The 23,215-nt window shown below is 42.4% G+C and overlaps 1 protein-coding gene and 1 non-coding gene across 2 annotated transcripts; both read right to left on the bottom strand.

Moving 5' to 3' along the window:
- Positions 1–469: 469 nt before the first annotated feature.
- Positions 470–5,102, bottom strand: WNT8A (Wnt family member 8A). Its single transcript, XM_007172267.1, has 6 exons — positions 5,035–5,102; positions 4,897–4,930; positions 4,528–4,666; positions 3,249–3,374; positions 2,234–2,376; positions 470–1,018 (listed from the first exon to the last, which is right to left on the bottom strand). The coding sequence occupies exons 1-6, from the start codon at positions 5,100–5,102 to the stop codon at positions 470–472; spliced, it is 1,059 nt and encodes a 352-aa protein (XP_007172329.1).
- Positions 5,103–13,366: 8,264 nt separating this feature from the next.
- LOC114236471 (small Cajal body-specific RNA 11) lies at positions 13,367–13,482 on the bottom strand. Its single transcript, XR_003622420.1, has one exon. It is a non-coding gene; the product is annotated as a small Cajal body-specific RNA 11 (non-coding RNA).
- Positions 13,483–23,215: the final 9,733 nt, after the last annotated feature.

Genomic DNA, 23,215 nt, shown 5'->3' with positions numbered 1-23,215 from the left:
TTGTAGTTGGTCTTTCTGGAGCTTGCCAGAGTAGGGGAAGGTTGCTCCTTCAGGAGTCTGGACAGAACTCTCATTTTTGGCTTCCATTCTCTGATTCTCAGCCACACAGCTGGGTTGGACATGGTCTGAAACTCCAGGGGCAAGTAATTTGAAGGTCTTTTTGGATATGGACCCCAAACCAAAACTCCCCCTTTAGCAAGCTGCAAAATTACAGGCAGAAAGACCAGGAAGTAACTTGTAGGAAAGATGAAATGGGGTCTACCCAAGTTGGGAGGCCCAGATTCCCGTTTTAGCTCTGTCAAGAACATGCTGTATAATCTTAGGCCTCCATTTTCCCATGTACAGCAGATATCAAGAGGACTACAGATCAACCCTGTGACTTTCCAATTGCTTTTCTTTTCTCTCCCAGAGAAAAGCTGTGTCCCCCCTCCATTGTCATGCAACTGAGCAAGTAAGTTCCTGTGGGGTGCTATCGTGTGCTGCCCTTGCCCTGGGACCAAGCACTGCCTGGGGAGCGCGTGCAGTAATACTTGCTCACCACATGCCTACACTGGTCACACTTGACCGTGCAGCACCACTGGAATTTGCAGTTACAGCTGCTTATAGCCTCAGTTCTCTTCTCTTCCACCTGCAGGCCACACTCTGTACACAAGCGCCCGCAGCTGCATTGCTCCCACCTGGATGTATTGTGGCTGTTCTGCAGACACTCCCGACCCTCTGTGCCATAGATGCCCAAGCTGGAATTGCGGGTACAGTAATCAGGCGATTCCTCTAAAAAGATCAGCTCAGCTTCTGCACTAGGAAGGAAGGCCTCAGTGGGTGCCCAGTGGCCCTCGGCACTGTTCCCAGCCCTTAGCCGCCGCTTATCCATCTCAATTTTCAGTGCCCGGTCATACTTGGCCTTTAGGTAGTTGCCCATCTCCCGGAAGTTAGCCAGCTGCAGCCAGCATGTCTGGATACTACAGCTCCCCGAGATGCCATGACATTTGCAAGTCCTTTTCATGGTGGCTCTCACTGCCTTCACAGAGAGAGAAAGAGGGAGGGAGGACAAAAGGAGATTGGCTCTGGATAGAGAAGACCAAAGGCTAGCAATTAATGGAATATTTTAGAGTTGTGCTTCTTAACTTTAGAGTACATTAGAATTACGAGGGAGGCCCGTAAGAAGATCTGGGCCCTACCTCATATCTTCTCAATTAGGAAGTTCAGAGGTTTAAAGGTCATGGTATTGGTGATTTTAACGTTCCCCTGAGTGATTCTTATGGAAGAAGTGAGGCAAGTGTTGAGAAGGTTACTGAAGTCAGGAAACCTAGGCTGAAGGCCCAACTTCATCACTTGTGAGCTTGTTTCTCTTTCTGCCCATAAGAATAAGAATGATCAAGAAAGTACCTTGTAAATTAAAAATGAAAAACATTATCATTGGCACTGTTATTGTGTTGAAGCTGGGGGCTAGAGTATTTATGGGTATTTGGATTTGTCTTTTGGGCCCTCTCCCAGAGGGAAGGAAGCTCTGGAGTCTGAACCCCTACCCCCAAGGTGATTACCCATGGTTGTAATTGCCTTGAAAACCTCTTCTCTTTGCTGTGGGCAACCAGGACATCTAGGTATAGGTTCAAAGGGAAATTTCTACGCTCTTAGCTCTCAATACAACTAGACTCCAGATTTCAGTTCAGAACACTCCAAGGATTGCTACCCCACCAGAAGTCTTGGGGGAGAATAGACCTTCCAGAGAAGCTTAGATCAGTCCCAACCCCTCCAAGCCCAGAAAGACATTAGGACATAGGTTGTATGATAAACCCCTGTTAATTTCCTAGAAATGCAGTTGAAATGGTTAAAATTTTAAGTCATGGAAGCAAGGCCTTTGTTCTGTATTGTTCTGTGTTCTCAGAAACCTGCCTGTAGAAGGAGTTAGCATATAAGGTTTAGTGATAAAAGGACTAGGCTAGAAGATCTGTGTTCATTGCCTGGTTCTGATACTTATTAGTTGTATTGCCTTGGCCAAGCCACGCCTCTGCCTTAACTGGCTTTGTCATCCAGAGAATGGGGGTAGCTATCCCAGTCCTGCTGGGTGGTGTGAGGATGAAACATGTATGAGACAGCTCTTGGTAAGTTGTGAAGGTCTGTATGGATGTGAGGCTTTTGTAAATAGCTCTTGGTAAGTTGTGAAGGTCTGTATGGATGTGAGGCTTTTGTAAATACTGAGCCTGTTGGCTCATTGGTCAACTCTTATACGTACCAGCCTGCCTGCCCTGTTGTTATGAAGATTCATCAGGGCTCTGGCATCCTTCCCCTTCTCCAGGCTGTCCACGAAGAGTTTGGAGATTCTTTCCCCAAACTCTACATTGTCGCTGCAGCCTCCCCAGATCCAGCCATGGCCTCCTACACATAAGGAAAGAATAAGTTCTGCGTATAGCTTCCTGCTAAGTCCCTGGAGAGGAGTCAAGGTCATTTTAGCTGACATAGACAAACCATCCCCAAGAGTCCTAGAAGTGTGTAAAGCTATATCTAAAGGTGAGACAGGGAGAGAATTCCCTGGTATCCAGTGGTTAGGACTCCGCACTCTCACTGCCAAGGCAGGGGTTCAATCCCTGGTCAGGGAACTAAGATCCTGCAAGCCACGCAGGGCGGCCAAAAAAAAAAAAAAAAAGGAAAAAGAAAAAGGTGAAACAGGGAAATGGAGGTATTTGGGGTGGGGGTCGGGGGGAGTCCTATTCCCAAAGCCAACTGCCCACCCTTCAGGCACTCCCCAAATCTAGACAGTTCAACTCTATACCCAAAGTAAATGTAGCCACGCTGTGGCTGGCCTAGAGGATCTCAAATGTTCACTGCAGTTCAAACATTCTAGAATTCTGTACCATTATGCTACAGTAGTCTTGTTAGAGCCACCTCCTCCCTCATTAGTGACAAATCTAAGTCTCTTAGGCTGTCTGCAGATAATTGGGTAGCTCTGGATTATGGACAAGTCATTCTAAGCCTGAAATACAAGGGTTAGTTTTAAACTCTCTTTGGCCTCCTCCTTCCTAGATGCCTTGTTGGCTTTAGAGCTTGGTGCTACTTGCTGATCCTGGAATCATGGATCCAGCTCAGTTCTTAGGAGGGTCTAGATCTAGGAGCTCCCACCAATGAAGCTGCTGCTAGAGCCTAGGGGTTTGAAGAAGCTGTGTCCCTCAGCCTTTCCCTGGAAGAGTTTAGCCTACGCTCAGCTCTATACCCCTCACCTCTTCCCACCCCCATCAGAGAGCACAACTTACCTGTTTTTCCATTTTTTGACTCATCACAGCCACAGTTTTCAAAGTCGCCCATGCTACAGTTCTTGGTGATGGTGTACATGACTCCAGCAGAGCTGATAGCATGAATGAAGGAAGTCTCCCTGGTGGCTTTGGAAAGAAAGAGGGGGCTGGAAACTAGGACCCTGATGACCCAAAGCAGAGGTTTTGGAAAAGCAATGCCATTTCATTTCTCTCTCCTGTCCCCCTCCCTCTTTGGGTTTATTAAGAGAATGCTCTTCTACTTGAGAGAACAGTGCATGCCTTTCCAGCATCCTTACTTCATCCAGGCAGGAATGAGCATCCCCATGCTACAGATGAGGAAAGTAAAACCCAGAGATAAAGTGATGAGACCAAGGCCACTCTCCTCACCAGTTATGGTGTTGAGACCAGGACACTATCCCCCTGATATCCAGCCTAGGCCTCTGTTCATTAGCCATTGCTTCTTGTCCTTAGGCAGTGAGGACTCAGAGCTATGAGGCTAGCTTATGAAAGAGAGAAGGGTATTTTCTTCTCTTTGACACGGAGTTGGAGCCATGTAATAATCATCATGATAATACCTACCACTTACTGAGCTTGTATCTTCCTAACTCTTTATAAACATTGTCCCATTTTACTTCTCATCCTATTTGTATACCCCACAGGAAGATACTTTTTTCCCAATCTTCTTTACTCCCTGCCCCCCAGCTTTTCTCAGGCAACTCTTCATTAATAGTTTCTACATAAACAACTTTCATGCAAACTACTATACATAGTTACAAACAACTGCACACACACACACACACACACACACACACACACACACACACACACACTCACCCTGAAGCATAGCTCAATGTGTGATCTCTCAGTTTCTCTGTTGTTGGGATTTTATGACAGTTGAAACTCCCTCAGGGGCTGTAAACACAGAGCCCTTTCCCCATTTTTGTTTCATGCAAAGCAGTACAAGATAAGTGTGTACAAACACAAATACAGGCATGCATTAAAAAATAGAGTAATTACATTTCTATAGCGATACCTTTGTATTCACCTCATTCAACCCTCACAACACTCCTGGTGAGCTAAACAGCTGACCTTATTGACCCAAATGACAACACTGAGGTTGAGAGAGGGAGAAGTAACTCACTTAAGGTCACACAACAAGGAAGTGGCAGATCAATTATAACTTTTTCATTTCACTGTACACATACATGTTACACATACATATATACTTCAAGCCCAACTTCATGGACATATACCCCCTTGTACAGGTGCACAAACTTACCACTTCTCAGCCTGTTGTGAGTGGAAAGCTGGAGAGCATTTTCAGGGCAGTTCCAGCGTTCCCAAGCAAATTGGAACTTACACTCCTCAATGCCACTCTGGGCACCCAGGGCCACACTGGTGGTGTAGGTCAGATAGGCCTGGCAGAGGGAAAAGGATGTGAGCTTCAACCCTGGCTCTAGTCAGGTCGTCTCGGTCGGAGGGTGCAGGCAAGAGTCAAATGGGTTAGCTCTCCATTAGGGAATAATCAATCATAGGTTCCTCTGGGTGGGTGACTTCTGGCACTATCTCCCCTCCCCTCTTTTCCTTCCCCAAAAGAGTTCCCTTAGGAACCTGGATGGGTAAAAACAGGAGCAGGAGATCATCCTACCTTGGGACCTGTTATCAGGAAATTGTTCACTGACCTACCAAAAAGAGAAAAAGTGAGGCAATGGTGAATGGGGATGAGGTAGTAGGAGCTTCCTTGGTGAGGAGGGGGGGTGGGGGGGAGGGAGAGAGAAGGACTTACCAGGCAGAGGCACTGAAGGTTGCATAGCATATGCCCACAGCCACCCTGAACATAAACAAGTCCCCCATGGCCCTTCCCACCCCCAGGGGACCGAGTCTAGCCCAGGGCCAAGTCCAGAGAAGTGAGGAGAGGGCAGGATCTTTCTCAGTATTTATGTAGGGAAATGCTGAATGGCCAAGGGGGAAAAAATCAACAGCTCTTCTCATTTGTCCCTCACTGGCAGGGCTGTAGGAGCCACTGACCCAATGGGGGGCCAGGGAGGAGGGACTCAGCCCAAAGCCTCCAAGGGAAGCCCCGCCCTGCCCCACCCTGCCAGCCCTTCTTCCCTCCCAGGCTGACAGATGGGCTGAAGCCTTTCCCTACCCAGGAGGTTTCTACCCTCTGTAAGTCAGACTTTTGTCTCTTCCTGCTTGAGGGCTCATTTTTCAGAATCTTGTAGCCCAGAGCAAGCAAGTTTCCTAACTCTGCTAATTCTAAAGATAGGTCATCTATCCCTCAAAGTTACGGTGTCCTCACCCGTTAATGAGACCCCACTCCTTACCCTGCCTTCCTCCTCAAGGTGTTAATAATTATAGAGGAACTCTACTTGGGGCCCTCTCCTACTCATTTTATCCAAGTAAGAAAGTGCACCATTCCTACCTCCTCCCTTGGTGACTGTAAAGTCACGTGGGACCCTGGAGCAGACACACTTCAGAGGCCACCTCTCAACAGTCCCTTCTACCATATTCTACCAAAGTAAGTTCTGGTAAATTTCCTTCATTCCTAGTAGGTCTACCATTTTATATTTGTTAGAGCTCTAGTTTGTTAACTGCTTGTATATGTGAGAATCAACCTTTGGGCTACCCAGGGCTATATTTAAGAAGACTGATGCCTTTCTTTCTGATAGCACTTTGTTGCTAGGACATAAGCTCCTTAGGCAGGAATCTGTCTTTAAGATTCACTTTGTATTCTTAGTGCTGAAGAAGATGCCTGGATGAATGAACAAATGAGTGAAGGAATGAATGAATAAAAGAACTTGTGGCCCCTAGGAAGAACCCGAGGCAATATTAGGTAAGGTTGGGGACTGCAATGAAGGGGTGGAGATCTTCCTTGGTTGGTGAAACTCTTTTCTAAGGCTGGGGAAGGCAGACTAAAGAGATGCAGAGGAAAGTACAAACAGGAAGTTACAGTCCTAACTCATTACTCTGTGACCACAATCCAGATCACTTCACAGCACCCTGAACTGGATTTGGATGAGAAAGGGAGCTCAGAAATCCCCCCACCAAAGGAGTTCCAGGGGCCAAGGAGTCCCCAGGCCTTTTTAGAGCAGTGAACTCAAAGTGTGGGCTGGGCTTAGTGTCAGCCTGCAAACTATTATCTTTATGTGAGAAGATAAGTACAGAAATGAAAATGTTTAGAAATTTTTATAGCAGTTTGACAGAGTGATTTTAGATATGTTGAAATCTAATAAGAAATTTGGGCTCCTATTCTGTGTCTTTTTTTCTGTTTCATTTTTCTAAGAGGATGGGTATGAATGTCTCAAATGCAAAATGTCCTTAATGGACTAAAGCTCTGGCTCTCGGCCCAGCAAGCTCTCTTCCTTTCCTTGCTTGTGGGTTTCTCTCCTTGGGGAAGAGAGGTGTCCCACACTGAGTTACTTGGGAAAAGCGTACTGAGTTTTGCCTCAGTGGCCTTTTCTCTGTTTCCTACTTTTCCCAATCAAGAATCTAATATTTACACCTGAAACTGATTTAATATTGTAACTGAATGATACTTAAAAAAAAAAAAAGAATCTATTGTTTAACTTTCACTTCTTAAGACAGCAGGGTTGATTTCCATGCCACTGACTGTGTGGTCAGAACAGGGGTCACATTAGACCCGAGGAATCTCCCACACCCCTTGAAAGAGTTTTAGGAGTGATCCCACATTCACTTCCTGTGTATGAGTGACTGGGTCTTATTCTTCTGTGCTCCCCATAGCACTTGGCATTTAGTTGGTACTCTATAAAAATATTCTTTAATTTTCTAGGAAGGAGAGGGGAAGGTGGTGAGCTTTTTGTGTGTAAGCTTTGTGCTTGCTCCTGCTCACATTCTCTAAAGATCATATAATTTCTCTAAAAGGAATTTAGGATGTTAAAGAAAGGCATCTGCTCCAGGTATAAGGAGTCTTGGATGTTGGCCACTAATTTATTATATGACCCTGGGCAAGCTATTTACTGTCATGTGGGCTCAATTACTTCATTTGAAAAATGAGAGAGTTGGGAAGATGTTGAGTGTTGAATAACCTATAAGGATTCTACCAGCTCTCTTACATGCTATAATCCTAATTTTATGATTTACAAAATTTATTAACCCCAGAGGTGATTGTAGGCCAGAGATGGGCAAGTCTTGTCTTCTCCAGCTGTCAGCATGGGAATCTTATGTATCTTTAAATCCTTCAGTTGGCCATCTGGATAAGCCTGTAAGATGGATACCTGGAGGGCAACCAATGGCTTCTTCAGAGTCCTTTGGGACTCTGTCTACATAAGACCGCTGTGCTGGACTGATCATAGTCATTCATTGTGGTAGAGGGTCTCCTGGAGGGAGAGAAGAGCCAGAGATAAGTACTCCACACTGAAGTCTACACATCATCTACAGCCAACTTGTGCATCCATTTCCTTAACCTCAGCTCTATTATCTCATTAGTTTTTAAGTGACAATTCAACTCTTTCAACTGTTGGTTTCTCTCTTCTGGGAATGGAAATCAGGAACTGAAGACCAGAGTAGAAGATAATAGTGGAGGTAGAGTGGGCCTCTGACCAGACAGACAGAATAGTAGTATATCTGAGCTAGTGATGTGCTGGTAGATATTCAACAACAAGTTTCAGTGTGACAGGAGACATGATTGGTAGTGTTTGCTGATTCGCATGGTGTAAATACTTCCACCATGGCTGATTTCAAACTACCAATGTGGACTTGGGAAGAGATAAATAGTGGCACGTCATTATACAGTATTTTTTTTTTTAAATAAATTTATTTATTTATTTTGGCTGTGTTGGGTCTTCGTTTCTGTGCGAGGGCTTTCTCTAGTTGCGGCAAGCGGGGGCCACTCTTCATCGCGGTGCGCAGGCCTCTCACTGTCGCGGCCTCTCTTGTTGCGGAGCACAGGCTCCAGACGCGCAGGCTCAGTAGTTGCGGCACACGGGCCTAGTTGCTCCGCGGCATGTGGGATCTTCCCAGACCAGGGCTTGAACCCGTGTCCCCTGCATTGGCAGGCAGATTCTCAACCACTGCGCCACCAGGGAAGCCCTACAGTATTTTTATCGTAGGTATAATAGATGTAAGTAACCTTAAGGGTATAGATAATAGTAAAATCTAGTAAAATAATTAGGAAGTGATAAATTTTGACTACTTATCTTTGTTTTTGTTTGGCTGCGTCATGCAGCTTATGGGATTTTAGTTCCCTGACCAAGGATCGAACCCCAGGCCCCGTCAGTGAGAGCACTGAGTCCTAACCACTGCACGGCCAGGGAGTTCCTTTTTATTTTCCCCTTTGTTTTTAATATAATTAATTTATTTATAAGTTTAATTGTAAGTTTATATAATTTAATTTTAATAACAGCTGTGTTTAACAACCAGTTTGCAAAATTCCTAAAAATTTCACAATAGGTTCTCTGAGACTGGACAAGCTGCCTCCCACCACACCTCTGGATCCCTGTATCCTCCCTCTAGGCCACTGGGAGGTAAAGTGCAAAAGATTTCTCTGTAGAATTTAACACCAAATATTTGTTTGTTCCAGTTATGTGCAAGACTTTAACCTTTCCTGAGCCAAAGTCTTGCTACCTGCCCTCAAGGAGCTTAGTACCTAGTAAAAAGGAGATAAGGTCTGTATCTAACTATAATGTAGGGCATCGAGTGGTAAGTGGAATGCAATGAATAAATGCACTGTATTCCACTGGAATGGTATTCATAGAGCTAGAGAGGAGTAGGACAGGATAATCCTGAAGGCCCCTTCCACCTCATGTTCCAGGATGTTGAGATACCAGGAGTCTTAGGGGAATACTGGGGGCAGTAATCAGTGAGCAGTAAGCCAGAGTCACCCTTGCTGTGCCCAGCTTCAGGAAATCTAGAGGCCACTTATAGAGGCATAGAGTGAGCTAGAGGCTCCCATTTTTACAAGGATATAACTGAGGCCCAGAGAGAGAGGATTTACTCAGGGTTACAGAGTGAGTTGGGGCCAAGAGAGACTGGTTTGCCCAGGACTGAGGTGTTTCCCGTGGTATGGGACTTTCAGTGCTTAATCCAGAACAGTCTTGGGCAAACCAGGATGGTTGGTCACCCTGCAGTGATGATGGTGTGCATCCTAAGCTAATGCTTCTTCCAGATGTGCATTCTCACTAAACTCCCCAGATCCCTGGTTCCTCCACATTTCTTTTCCAGGCTCCTTTTCCAGGGCTCTGAGACTAGAGGGGCTGCTTAGACTATGAAGCAAGTTGGGGGGTGTGGGAGTTGAGTGAGAGGGTGGAGAGAGGGTGGAGATGGCTGGAGAATGCCAGAAGAGAAAGAGATAGGATTTCTGACTTTTAACACTCCTCTGCTAATTAGATAAGGGGTGGAGATGGGGGGTAGAGAGAATGAGCCTCTATGCATATTCTTCTGAGCAGTGACACTGAGCAGAGCTCAGGAATTTTTAATCTCTGGTCTCCACCCCTCCTCCCTGGAAGCTTGTCTCTTCCCACCCCCTGGTGACTCCCAGTCCAAATGCCACAGCTGTTTGAGCTCCTGACCCTCCCTTTGACCCCCCAATTTAGCCTCAATGATTTGCAAATTTCCTCAACAATATACCCGGGGAAGGAAGAGGAGAATACTTCAATTTTCCCTTTGAGATCTAGCGTTCCAAGTGTGGGGAAGAAAATAGGCCTTCCTGTGTGGAAAATGGGAGCAGTTGCTGGAACACATGGGCCTGTGAGGGCTGGGGTACATTAGAGGGGATAAATCTGCAAGCCATGACTAGCTGTTTCTTGCTTGAAGGTATTTCCTTCATCAGTTGGGAAGCTCCTTAGGGCTTGGCCTTGTCAATCCCAACCACACAGGAATCTCTCCAAGGATAGCAGCATATTCTCCCATCAAACTGAGGTGCCCAGGTGGCAGAAGCTGCATCATCATTAGCCTAGAAAGGTTTGGAGTTGGAGGGGCTCATCCAAGGAGAGATTTCGGTTGGCTAGAACCCCTTTATTATATTTTTTATTCTCTCACTGTTCAAAACTCCCATCTCTGGACATTAGATAGGACACAGAAGTTCCAAGTTAATGTTTCTCGATTGATTGTTGTTGAAGAAAGTATGGAGATGATTGTGGAATTTTATTAGTTTTCAGAGAAATATGCATCCATCTATCCATTTATTTATTCTAAAAATATTTACCTACTTAGTTCAGGCTAGTATTCAACACTTATGGGTCTAAGATGAATTATCATTACTTGTTTTTATCCTGGAGGAGCTCTTAGTCTGGTCTGAGAGAGAAAAGCTTAAATAATTTATAACAATACAGTGAGATAAAGTACTCTGGAAAGGTTGGAGGGGGAGTAAGTATAATGAGTAAATCTCCATAGACAAGGACTTCTGATAGAGACCTGCCATCTGGTGGCGATGAATGGTACAACATGCTCTTTGTTGCTCTGATGTGGGATTCAGTATTGCAGTTTCAGCCTTTATTGAGCACCTGCCCAATGGGTAGCCAGCCCAGTGGTTGGCACTGCGATACATATACAGTAAAGCTTCTAAGATGACATTGGTCCTTAAAAAACTTGCAGTGTGCTTGTGGATATAAAGCATAATTGAAAAAGTTATCAAGCAAACAACATTGTATTTGATATACACACATGAACAAATACACCTTAAAAAATATGTAAATGATTAATACTTGTTACCAAAAAAGTAAACAAAATGGAAATATGTAAAGTAAAAAATGAGAGTCTTAAAAAAATAAAAATAAAAATGAGAGTCTCCCCCGTCCCACTCCCTGTGAGTAACCATTATGAACAGCTTAGTGTGGATTCTTTGCATGTACAAATGTTTGTAAATACATAATTTAAAAAATAGAATTGTGTTGTTATTCCTCAATTTGGTTTTTAAACTTTTATATCATGGACCCCTTTCTGTGATACTACATATTAATCTAACTTGTTTTCTCTTAATTTTTATATTAAATAAAAAATTAAGCATGTTAATATGAGTAAATAGTCTATAAGGTTTGTTAAGAAAAGCAGCAGCCTCAACTATACCTGCACCGTCCTCTCAAGAAGCAACAACTTTCAATTCTTTTATCTGATGCTATTAGTGTTATCTCCATGTTTCTAAAAAACCTATTCGTGTCCTATTTATTGTTTTTTTTTTCAATTTTAGGTATTATTTGTTGACTTCCCACCATGGATGATGAGGATTGACCTCTCTTTTCTTTTCCCACTTACCAAATACAAATGCATCTTTCTCATCTTTCCATCTCCTCGTATAGTTAAATTTACTCAGGTCAATATTGAATGTTTACATTATGATCATGTATACTATTTAGAGGAGAGTCATGTAATAAATCAGGCTTACTTTTCTTTCCCTACATGTCTTTTTGTTTTCCCTGGAATTAATAATTATCTGTTTTTGTTGTTGTTTGCTTAGTTTTCTATGTAAATTCTGCCCTTACCCAAAAGACCTCTTATTTAAACTCTCAGACTTGCTCCAATCTGGTCTAGTTACTTCTCTGCATATGCATAGCTGTCATCCTAGTGTGTTCTTTCACCATCAGGATGAGGGTTCACTTTGCTTCTCCACTTTGTTGCACATCCTGTTTCTTAAATCTTATGTCTTTTTATCTCTGTTTACTCCCTCATTTTGGTAGATAACATTTCAGTAGCTTCCTGAGAAAGGGTGCATAGGAAGCAAATTTTTTGAGACCTCACATATCTGAAAAGTTTTATTCTACTCTCACTTGATTGATATTTAAAATTTTTAAATTACTATTTTGGTAGGGTATAGAATTGTAGATTGGAAATAATTTTCCTAAAGAATGTTGAGGTAAGTGTTCCAATGTCTTCCAGTTTCCAGGGTTGCTGTTGAGAAATCTTATGCTGAATTGAATGCTAGTCTTTTGTAGGTTACCTGTTCTTCTTCTCCCCACCCTCCTTAGAAGCTTTTAGAAACTTTTCTTTATCCCCAGTACACTGAAATTTCGCAATGATGTGGCATTGGTGTAGAACTTTTTCATTTCTCGTGTTTAGTACTCATGAACTCTTTCAGTCTGTAAACATGTCTTTTTGGACTGGTAAACTTTCTTATTTCTTTGATAATTTCTTTCATTTTCTATGTTTTCTTTTTCTACAATTATTTTTTGTGTGTGTGTTTGGGGAGGCGGAGTTATTGAGCCTCCTGGACTGATACTCTCATTTTATCTCTTCTTTCCTGTTTTCCATAGTAAAAAATTTTTTTCGTTGTTTTATTTTCTAGGAGAAAATAAGAGTTTTCTCATATTCTTTGTTCTTGTTTCATGATTGCAATAAAAAAAAGTTTCTCAAGACTTTTTTTCCTGGTTTCTCAAGACTTGTAAACTCAGCTGCTTTCCACCTTTCCGAATTTTGTTTTCCCTCTACTTTTGACTCCTCTTTGACTTTGGAGTTGTGCTTAAAAAAATCCCTTTACTATTTTGTGAGGAAGGGACAATAAATGCATGTATTCAACCTGCAATGTTTAACTGGAATACACATGCTTGTTGTTTTATGTCAGATTTCTTAAAAATAAAATTTAAATTGGGGAAGTGAAATGCAACTGGGATGGTCTGAGTAAGATCAATTTCTGCCAGTGCTTAGCAGGGGCTATCTTCCAGCAGCTGACTTCATCTCTCCCTGCCCAACCCAGGAAATAGAACCAAGGAAAAATCAGGACAGATAATGAAAGGACCATTAAGTACTTAGAACTATTAAAAAATGGAAGAGCAGATTTAACATTTTAGTTTTAACATTATAGTGAACAGTGCTTGTTTCTAAATGTTTACAAACTTCTCTTAACTTTTTCTTTCACACTCACTGTTCCATTGAAACTACTTTAGATTACCAGTGATCTCCACATTGCCAAATCCAGAGTTGTTGTAGATCATTCACTCTCCATCTTGTAACTTTCACTTCTTTCAGCTTCCAGGACTCCAGAGATGATTGGTTTCCCTTTTACCTCTGGCCACTCTGTCTCAGTCTGCTGGTTCCTCTTCATTTCTCTGACCTGTTAATATTGGAGAGCACTGAGGCTCATTCCTCAGACATCTTCTATTTTTTATCTGTATTTACTCCCATATGGTGACTGTCCCAAAATTATATCTTTTTTTTTTTTTTCTTAAATTGTCCTCTGGTGCGTTTAAGAGCCAACCGTATTCTTAGGATGGCCCTCCTAAAATGAGAGGGAGATTGCTGCATGTCCTGCCAGACTCCAAAATTATATCTTTAGTCAGACCTCACCTATGCTCCAAACTTGTATATCCAGCTGTCTGCTGGACATCCTCCAGGAAGGCCTAATTGGCTATCTAGCAGGCATTTCAAATGTGACATGTCCAAAACAGAGCTTCCCGGTCTCTCCCTCTTCACTCTCAATCTGATCCTCTAACCAGTCTTCCCATCTCAATAAATGGCAACTCTGTCTTTCAATTGTTAAGGGCAATTCTAGGCTCCTCTTCCTCACACCCCATATCTACTCTGATAGCAAATCTTACCAACACTAACATGCTAGATATTTTACATATTAATCTTGTTTATTGTCTGTTTCTCCCAACAGAATATAAACACCATGAAAACAGAATTTTGTCTATTTTAGTCACTGTTGTATCCCCAGGGCCTACAATAGTACCAGGCACGTAGTTGACATGCAGTAAATATTTGTTCAATGAATTTTTTTTTTAAATTAATTAATTAATTAATTTATTTTTTGGCTGCACTGGGTCTTCGTTGCTGTGCGCGGACTTTCTCTAGTTGCATTGAGCGGGGGCTATTCTGTTTCAGTGCGCTGGCTTCTCATTGCAGTGGCTTCTCTTGTTGTGGAGCACAGGCTCTAGGCGTGCGGGCTTCTGTAGTTGTGGCACGTGGGCTCAGTAGTTGTGGCTCATGGGCTCTAGAGTGCAGGCTCAGTAGTTGTGGCGCCCGGGCTTAGTTGCTCCGCGGCATGTGGGATCTTCCCAGACCAGGGCTCGAACCCGTGTCTCCTGCATTGGCAGGCGGATTCTTAACCACTGTGCCACCAGGAAAGTCCCCTGTTCAATGAATTTAAAAAGATATACATTCTTAGAAATGTTTAAAGGTCAAATTTAGTAAGGCATAACTTACATACAGTAAACTTTATCCTTTTTAAGTATATAAAAATTTTGACAAATATATACAGTTATGTAGTAACCACCACAATCAACACACAGAACATTTTCATTACCCCAAGTTCTTTTGTGCTCTTTTATAATCAACCCCTCCCCCATCGCAGCTCCTGGCAACCCCTGATCTGATTTCTGTGTGTGTATATTTGTGTGTATATATGTGTGTGTGTGTGTATATATATATATGTAATAGCTTTTAAAGACTTAATTTTCTTAGAGCAGTTTTAAGTTTACAGCAAAATTGAGAAGGAGGTACAGAGATTTCCCATATATCCCCTGTCCCCATACATGTGTAACCTCCCCTGTTATCAGCATTACTCACCAGAATGGTACATTTCTACCTACACTGACCCATCATAATCACTCAAAGTCCATAGTTTACATTAGGGTTCACTCTTGATGTACATTCTACGCATTTGGACAAATGTATAATGACATGTATCCATCATTATGGTATCATACAGAATATTTTCACTGCCCTAAAAATCTTCTGTGCTCTGCCTCTTCATTCCTTCTTCCTTCCTGACCCTCCCACCCAACGCTGGCAACCACTGATCTTTTTACTGTCTCCATAGTTTTGCCTTTTCCAGAATGTCATGTAGTTGGAATCATACAGCATGTGGCCTTTTCAGATTGACTTCTTTCACTTAGTAATATTCCTCCATGTCTTTTCATGGCTTGATAGCTCATTTCTTTTTAGCACTGAATAGTATTTCATTGTCTGGACATACCACAATTTATCCATTCACCTGCTGAAGAACATCTTGGTTGCTTCCAAGTTTTGGCAATTATGAATAAAGCAGTCCAGGTTTTTGTGAGGACATAGGTCTTCAGCTTGTTTTGTAAGAAACAGCCAAACTGTCTTCTAAAGTGGCTGTACCGTTTTGCATCTCCTCCAGGAGTGAATGAGAGTTCCTGTTGCTCCATATCCTTGACAGTATTTGGTGTTGTCAGTGTTTTGGATTTTGGCCCTTCTAACAGATGTGTAGTGGTACCTCACTGTTGTTTTATTCATTTTTTAAAAAAATATTTATTTATTTATTTGGCTGCATCGGGTCTTAGTTGTGGCATGTGGGATATTCAATGAGGCATGCAGGATCTTTCATTGCGGCGTGCAGGCTATTCTCTCTAGTTGTGGTGTGTGGGCTCCAGAACATGTGGGCTCAGTAGTTGTGGCACACAGGCTCTCTAGTTGTGATGTGTGGGCTCTAGAGCATGCAGGCTTAGTTGCCCAGTGGCATGTGGGATCTTAGTTCCCCAACCAGGGATCGAACCCACATCTCCTGCATTGGAAGGCGGATTCTTATTAGAAGGTCCATTCTAACCACTGGACCACCAAGGAAGTCCCCTCACTGTTGTTTTAATTTGCAATTCTCTGTTAGCATATTGATGTGGAGCATGTTTTCATGTGTTTATTTGCCATCTGTATATCTTCTTTAATGAGGTGTCTGTTAAGGTCTTTGGCCCATTTTTTAATTGGGTTTTTGTTTTCTCATTGTTGAGTTTAAGAGTTCTTTGTATATTTTGGATAACAGTCATTTATCGGGTTTGTCTTTTGCAAATATTTCTTCCAGTCTGTGACTTGTCTTCTCATTTCCTTGATATTATGTTTTTTTTTCAACCACAGTTAATAATAATATAGTGATTATTTGTTCCATGAAAGTTTGATAGAACTCACTCTCTGAACATGGTACCCTCTTTAAAATAGAGATTTGAGGGCTTCCCTCGTGGTCCAGTGCTTAAGAATCTGCCTTCCAATACAGGGGATGCGGGTTCGATCCCTGGTCAGGGAACTAAGATCCCGCATGCCACGGGGCAGCTAAGCCCATGCACCACAACTACTGAGCCTGCACACTCTAGAGCCCGTGCACCACAACTAGAGAGCCTGCACGCCACAACTACTGAGCCCATGCACTCTAGAGCCCACACGCCACAACTACTGAGCCCATGCACTCTAGAGCCCACATGCCACAACTAGAGAGAAGCTGGCACACTGCAACAAAAGATCCCACATGCCACAGCAAAGATCCCGCATGACACAACTAAGACCCGATGCAGCCAAGTAAATAAATAAATAAATATTAAAAAAAATAAAATAGAGATTTGAAAACTCTTGTAGTTTCTTCTATGGTAATTGATCTTATAAAGGTTTTCTACTTCTTCAGTTTTGGTAATTTACTTATTCCTCAAGAATAATTGATTATGCCATAAATAAAATTAAAAGACAAATGAAAAATTGGGGGAAAAGATTAACAATTAATATTACAGAGAAAGGTTAATCTACCTAATATACAGTAAGCCTAGAAACTGAGAAAAGATCATAACTCAATAGAGAAATTGACCAAGAACATGGATAGACCATTCATAGGGCAAGAAACAAACATGGCCCTTCAAAATATGAAAAGATGCTCAAGCTCAGTCACAATAAGAGGAATGCAGGTAGAAACTACACCATTGTTCACCAGTCAGACTAGCAAAACTCCAAGAGTTTGATAACATTCTATGTTAGCATGGCTGTGGAGAAATAGTAAGACCCATTTGCGTTGCTGAAGGGAATGCAAAATGCCGTAACCCTTGAGAAAGGAATCTGAAGATATTGGCAAAAATTATAGATGCATTTACCCTTTGATCCAGAATTCTGCTTCTGGGAATCTATCTGCAGACACAACTTCACAAGTATTAAATGATACATGTACAAGATTATTCATTGGAGTATTACTTATAATAGCAAAACATAGAAACAAATCAGTAACAGGGAATGAGTAAAATAAACTATCCACACAATGGTATACTCTGTAGCCCTAGAATAGTAATATCTCCTCTCTATGTACTGTTTTGGAGAGATTTCCAGGATACACTGCTAAGTGAAAAAAATGAGGTACATAGCCATGTGAAGAATGTGTCTCTTTTGTATTAGTACAGAGAGTAAGAAGGATATATATTAATATTTTTCCACATTATCATAAAGAAACAGGAATAATACATAAGAAACTAATAAGAGTTGTTTCCTGTAGACTCAAAGATGAGATAGGTAGGATATGGGTAGATGTGAACAAGATGTAAGGAAGACTTTTCAAATCTTTTTATATTGTTTTGATTTTCAAATGTGAATTATCATTAAAAATTATTACAATTTAAAAAATATATTCATTAGCTTTATAAATGGTATTTTAGGGACTTCCCTGGTGGCACAGTGGTTAAGAATCCACCTGCCAATGCAGAGGACATGGGTTCCAGCCCTGGTCCGGGAAGATCCCACGTCCCACGGACCAGCTAAACCTGTGCGCCACAACTACCGAGCCTGTGCTCTAGAGCCCGTGCACCACAACTACTAAGCCCATGCACCACAACTACTGAAGCCCGTGTGCCTAGAGCCCGTGCTCCACAACAAGAGAAGCCACTGCAATGAGAAGCCCGCGCCCAGCAACGAAGACCTAACACAGCCAAAAATAAATAAATAAATAAATTTATTAAAATAAATAAATAAAATGAAAGGTATTTTAAAGGGTTGTACAAATGTAAATTGGTCTAGTGAGCTTGCTGCAATTCAGGATATAAAGAATGGTCCTTGCTCTCAGAAGAAACTTTATATCTGGAAAATAAAACAATATGCATAAAACATTTTAAAAAATTGACAATATTGAAATAAGGAGAGGATCTGATAAGTACTGAATGATGGCTCTGACCCTAAGTTCTGTGGGGCAGGAGTGATTTCACTGGGCTCGGCCTCAAAGAGGAGGTGATATTGGCAGAGCTTTGAAGGACAAACAGGAAGTGGGTAGAGAGGAGGACACAGGTCACTCCAGACACAAACTCAAGTGTAACCTTGTATTTGGGAGACAATAAGTAGTCCTCTGATATTTCTCAAAGTACTTAGGGGTTGGGTTAAAAGTGAAGCAGATTTTTATTTATTTATTTATTTTGGCTGCACCGTGAGGCATGTGGAACTTCCTGCCTGCACCACCTGCAGTGGAAGTGTGGAGTCTTAACCACTGGACCACCAGGGAAGTCCTGCAGCAGGTTTTTAAAGAGAAGAAGTCAGCCATGCAGAGAGTAGAGGGAGAAGGGCCCCTAGCAGCAGAGGACCCCCAATGGCACGTGCTCTGAGATCTTGATGGAGTCCAGGAGAGAGAAAGCTGAGGGGTGAAGGGAGCAGCAGGAGCCAGATAACCTGGACCCTTTATTTTAGGTGCAATGGGAAGTCACTGCAGGACTTTAAGTGTATGTATGGGAGTGAGGGGGATCTGACTCACTTTTTAAAAAGATTACTCTGGTTGTTGTGTGGACAATGAATTGGGGGTGGGTGGGGAGAAAGATTGAGAGATCTTCTCAAGAAGAATTGACTATGTCTTTGTATTGATGAAATAAAATTCGCATTTTAAGGCAAGACAAGAAAAATTTAAACATAAAATTTTTTCCTGCTCCTTTGGGCCTCCTGCTTCCCCTCCAGTGTGCGTTGTACATCTGCCTTATGAGTTAACCAGACCTCCCCAATGACAGAAATGCCTACTCAACTGACTCAACTGTAAAGATCAATTTTTCTCCTGGTGCCAGCCATGTAATTACTTAGAAGGTAACATTCCTTTCTCAATTCTGGAAGGGGTCACGATGACCTACCACTTGCCTTGTATGTGCAGACAGCTTTAGTGAACTTTACGTACAATGCCAATATATCATTTCCCTTAAAGATAGCAATTGGTGCAGGACAGACTGGTCAGATGACCGGGATAGATACTGGGCCACACCTAAAGGAAGTTCTTAGCTGAAATACTTACTTATGACCTTATTAATGGTACTAGCTATATTACTTGTATTCTGCCTATTTTATAAGATTATTGTTTCTTGCATTACCAAATGTGTGACTGAGCCTCAGATAAAATTAATGATGATTAGGTGACTACAAACAATTGACCACTATAAATATATAGTTCTATAAGATCAATGAGTGTGATAGTGTAACTCTAGATATGTGAAGAAGCAACAAAAGGGAACCATTTCCTGGACCATAACAAACTAGTGAGATAGGCAGTCCAGAGGCTTTTGGTTACTGTTAACAGGGTCTAGTCCAGTAATAGCACGTTGAGTGGACTGTCAATGAAATCCTTGCCTGACCTGAGAATCCTGGGAATCCTTGCCTAGCATCCCTAGTGCCGTGGGACAAATTGGTCATGAAATGCCTCCCAAACCTTGGTTGAAATTACAAGAGATGTGTGCTTGATTACAGGTAACTTTTGCCTGTCGCATGTATACTGACCTCCCCCCTTATTCTTTGGAACCATCCTCATAACTCTCTGAGAGACTCTCTCCCGGGTTATAATCCTCAGTTTGGCTCAAATAAAATTTTCCATTCTTTAAAAAATTATTTATTTATTTATTTGACTGTGCTGGGTCTTAACTGCGGCATGCAGGATATTCATTGTAGCATGCGGATCTTTAGTTGCAGCATGTGGGATCTTTAGTTGCGGCATGTGGGACCTTTAGTTGCAGCATGTGGGCTCTTAGTTGCAGCATGCAGGATCTAGTTCCCCGACCAGGGATTGAACCCAGGTCCCCTGCATTGGGAGTGTGGAGTCTTAATCACTGGACCACCAGGGAAGTCCCTCCATTTCTCTCTAAGATTGCCTATTGATTAATTTTGTTATTGTTGTTGATAGTACTTACCTTTCTCCCTCATCCCTAATGTCTGCATTTTCCACCCTGTGTGACTGCGGAGAAGGGTGATAGTAACACCTGGGAAGTCAGGGCTTCATTTGGTGAGAAAGGTGATGGCAGCAGAGCCCATTTCCAACTACCAATGTTTCACTGGTAGTTGGAAATTTGACTCAGGAGCTGGGGAGAGAGGACAGAATTTTGAAGGTCTAGATTTGGGATTCTACTGTGGAGAGGAAATAGTTGAAGCTGTGAGATTGTATGAGGCATCAGAGAGAGGGAACTGAGAGAAAAGAGTAGAGGGCCAAAGAGATTCTCAGCAAAGCGACACCAGCAAAGGAAGCAAGGGGATGAAGAGAGTAAGGTTGCTGTACCAGGGCAGTGTGGAATCCCAGGACAATTTAAGTTGAGGGGTGGAATGCCAGTTGAATGATGAGTGTAGTAGCTGTGTGGCATGGGAGGAATCATGATGGGGTGTAGTACTCAGGAAGGCTCCTGGCAGAAATAGGACTTGAAAGATGGATAGACTAGGTGGATGGAGATGAAGGCAGGGGGCTTCCAGAGTAAACAGTACAAGAACCAAGGTGCAACAGGCAATTCTGACCACTCAGTGTATGTGCAAGTTCGGGGGGAGTTGAAGTTTGTGAGTGAAGGGTTCTAGCCAGGAAGTCTGGGGTGATAAATGCATGTAGAAAGAGTTGAATCAGTTAGTTGATCAACATAAGTATTTTTTGAGCCCTTCTGTGTACCAGGCACCAGATTAAGTGCTGGGAATACAGCCATAAAACTACTTACCAAGGCCCTGCCCTCTAGAGCATACCTTTTTAGCAAATCAGACAGGTCTTCACAAGTAAGCAGAGGAGCTTAGACTTTATCCTATGGGCCACTGCTCTCATGTGGCCCTATAATGGGAGCTGGATGGAGAGACATCCCCAGCCTGTGGGGGACATAGAAGGGAGTGTATGCAGAGGAAATGCAGACTGTTGGAGAGCTGGGTCTTCCACAACTTCATGAGCATGTGAGCCTGAACTGTATACACACAGACCAGGGTGAGTGCATTAGAAAGCAGAAAAGTGGTCAGAGTTTCTGAGGAAGTTGTTCATTTGGAGAGATTGATCACTGATTTATTAACCTTTGCAAGGGGAATTCATTTAATAAGCCTTTGTTTGGCTTAAGCTGCAGGGATGAAACTCTGATGATGGAATTATTGGCTTGAGTCATTAGGAAGAAGAGGTATTTATTTGGTGGAGAGAGGGCAGTCAGAGCCATCCCTGGCTGTGAAATCCCACCTTTTCAGGAGCTGTCTACCTACACAGAGGCCAGCTCTCACCTTCCATGGGTTGTGAGGGACACTGCTTCACTCTCTGGATATCATTTGGACCTTTCAGGTGTTCTTGGATTTCTAGAGATGAAATCATTCCTTCTTAGTTCCTAAATGACTATCACCCTGCTTGCCCTGCAAACTCCACTTTCCCAGAGAAAACAAGAGAGAGGGGATGAAGAGAAATGGGCAATAGGCAGGAGGATACAGTCTTAAAAATTCTGTATGAAACTCAAAAGGGAAGTCAAAGGAAACAGACAAAGGTTCTTCCCAAGCTTGGGACCAGCAGGGAATGATGCAGCATCCTGAAAATATTTTTGAAAGCAGTGGATAGCCAGAACTAAGAGTCAGAGTGACCAATTCATTCTGTTTCTCCCTCCAGTTGCCCTATTTTAACACTGGAAGTCCCATGTTTTGGGGAGATTTGGGACAGTTGATCATCCCATCAGGACACCTGGGCTCTAGCTTTGTATCTGCCATTAATTCCATACCCCTCTGAGCCTCAGTTTCCTCCTGAAATGGTAAAGTAAGGTACCTTGACAAGACGATATCAAAGAGCCCCTCCAACCCTGATGGAGGGATCTGGAAATTTGCCCAGGCTGCCCTGACATCCAGACTTTCTCTTGGAACTTGCCCTGAGCTTGGGCAGAACCAGTCTCACCACAGAGAGTGCATCTGAAGGCTCAGGGACCAGCAAGTTCCTATACAGACTCTTCTTTCTTACAGATCCTTCTGTCAGTGACATAAGTTAGTATCAGCGTACAATGTACATCCCTGACTGGTTCAACTTAAGATTTTTCGATTTTACGATGGTGTGAAAACGATATGCATTCAGTAGAAACTGTACTTTGAATTTTGAGTTTTGGTCTTTTCTAGGGCTAGTGATAACACGTCTCATGATGCTGGGCAGCGGCAGCGAGCCACAGCCCCGAGTCAGCCACGTGGTCACAAGGCTAAACAACTTACAACCATTCTATACCCATACAAACATTCTGTTCGCTTTCAGTACAGTAGTCAATACATTACATGAGATATTCAACACTTCATGATATAGGCTTTGTGTTAGATGATTTTGCCCAACTGTAGGCTAATGTTGTGTCCTGAGCATGTTTAGTGTAGGCTAGGCTAAGCTGTGATGTTAGGTAGGCTCAGTGTATTAAATGCATTTTTGACTTACAGTATTTTCAACTTATTGGGATGTAACCCCATTATAAGTTGAGGAACATCTGTATTATAATTATTAGTTGTCACCTACAAAATAAAGTGTAGGTGATTATTCTAGTTGTCAGATTGTTTCAAGAAATATGTAAACCAAAAATAAGAAACTTAGTAAGAAAAATACATTTCTTAAAGCTCCCAGCTGGCACTATATTCATTTAAGTTATAGTCTATACAATCATGCTGGAATGAAATGTGGTTATCATTTCTATTTAGAATTTCACTTGGCTACTGAAAGAATGATTTGTCTTTGAATTTCTATTAACATAAAATAGAAAATGTTTCTTTTGTAAATCTTCTAAGTACATACTGTTCTGAAAGTGGCCTTTTATGTTAGCTTTACAAGGTCATCATGTTTTGGCAAGAATTTCAAAACCAATAAGTTTGAAAGTAGTTCCATTGGACTTTTCCAGAGTCAGTGGTGGCATAATATAAGAGCCTAGCCCCTGAAGCCAGAATGCCTGGGTTCACATCGCAGATTTGTAACAAGTACAACTTGATGTTTCTACACCTCTGTCTTCAGCTGTAAAATGGGAATGATGTTAATAGTAGCTACCTCAAAATGCTGTCATGAGGATTAAATGAGTTGATATGTCTACGAGTGCTCAGACCTCTGCTTGGCACAAGGTAAGCACTAAGTAAGT

Source organism: Balaenoptera acutorostrata, chromosome 2 (genome assembly GCF_949987535.1).
Source record: "Balaenoptera acutorostrata chromosome 2, mBalAcu1.1, whole genome shotgun sequence".
NCBI lineage: Eukaryota > Metazoa > Chordata > Mammalia > Artiodactyla > Balaenopteridae > Balaenoptera > Balaenoptera acutorostrata.
This window is presented reverse-complemented; position numbering and strand designations above follow the sequence as displayed.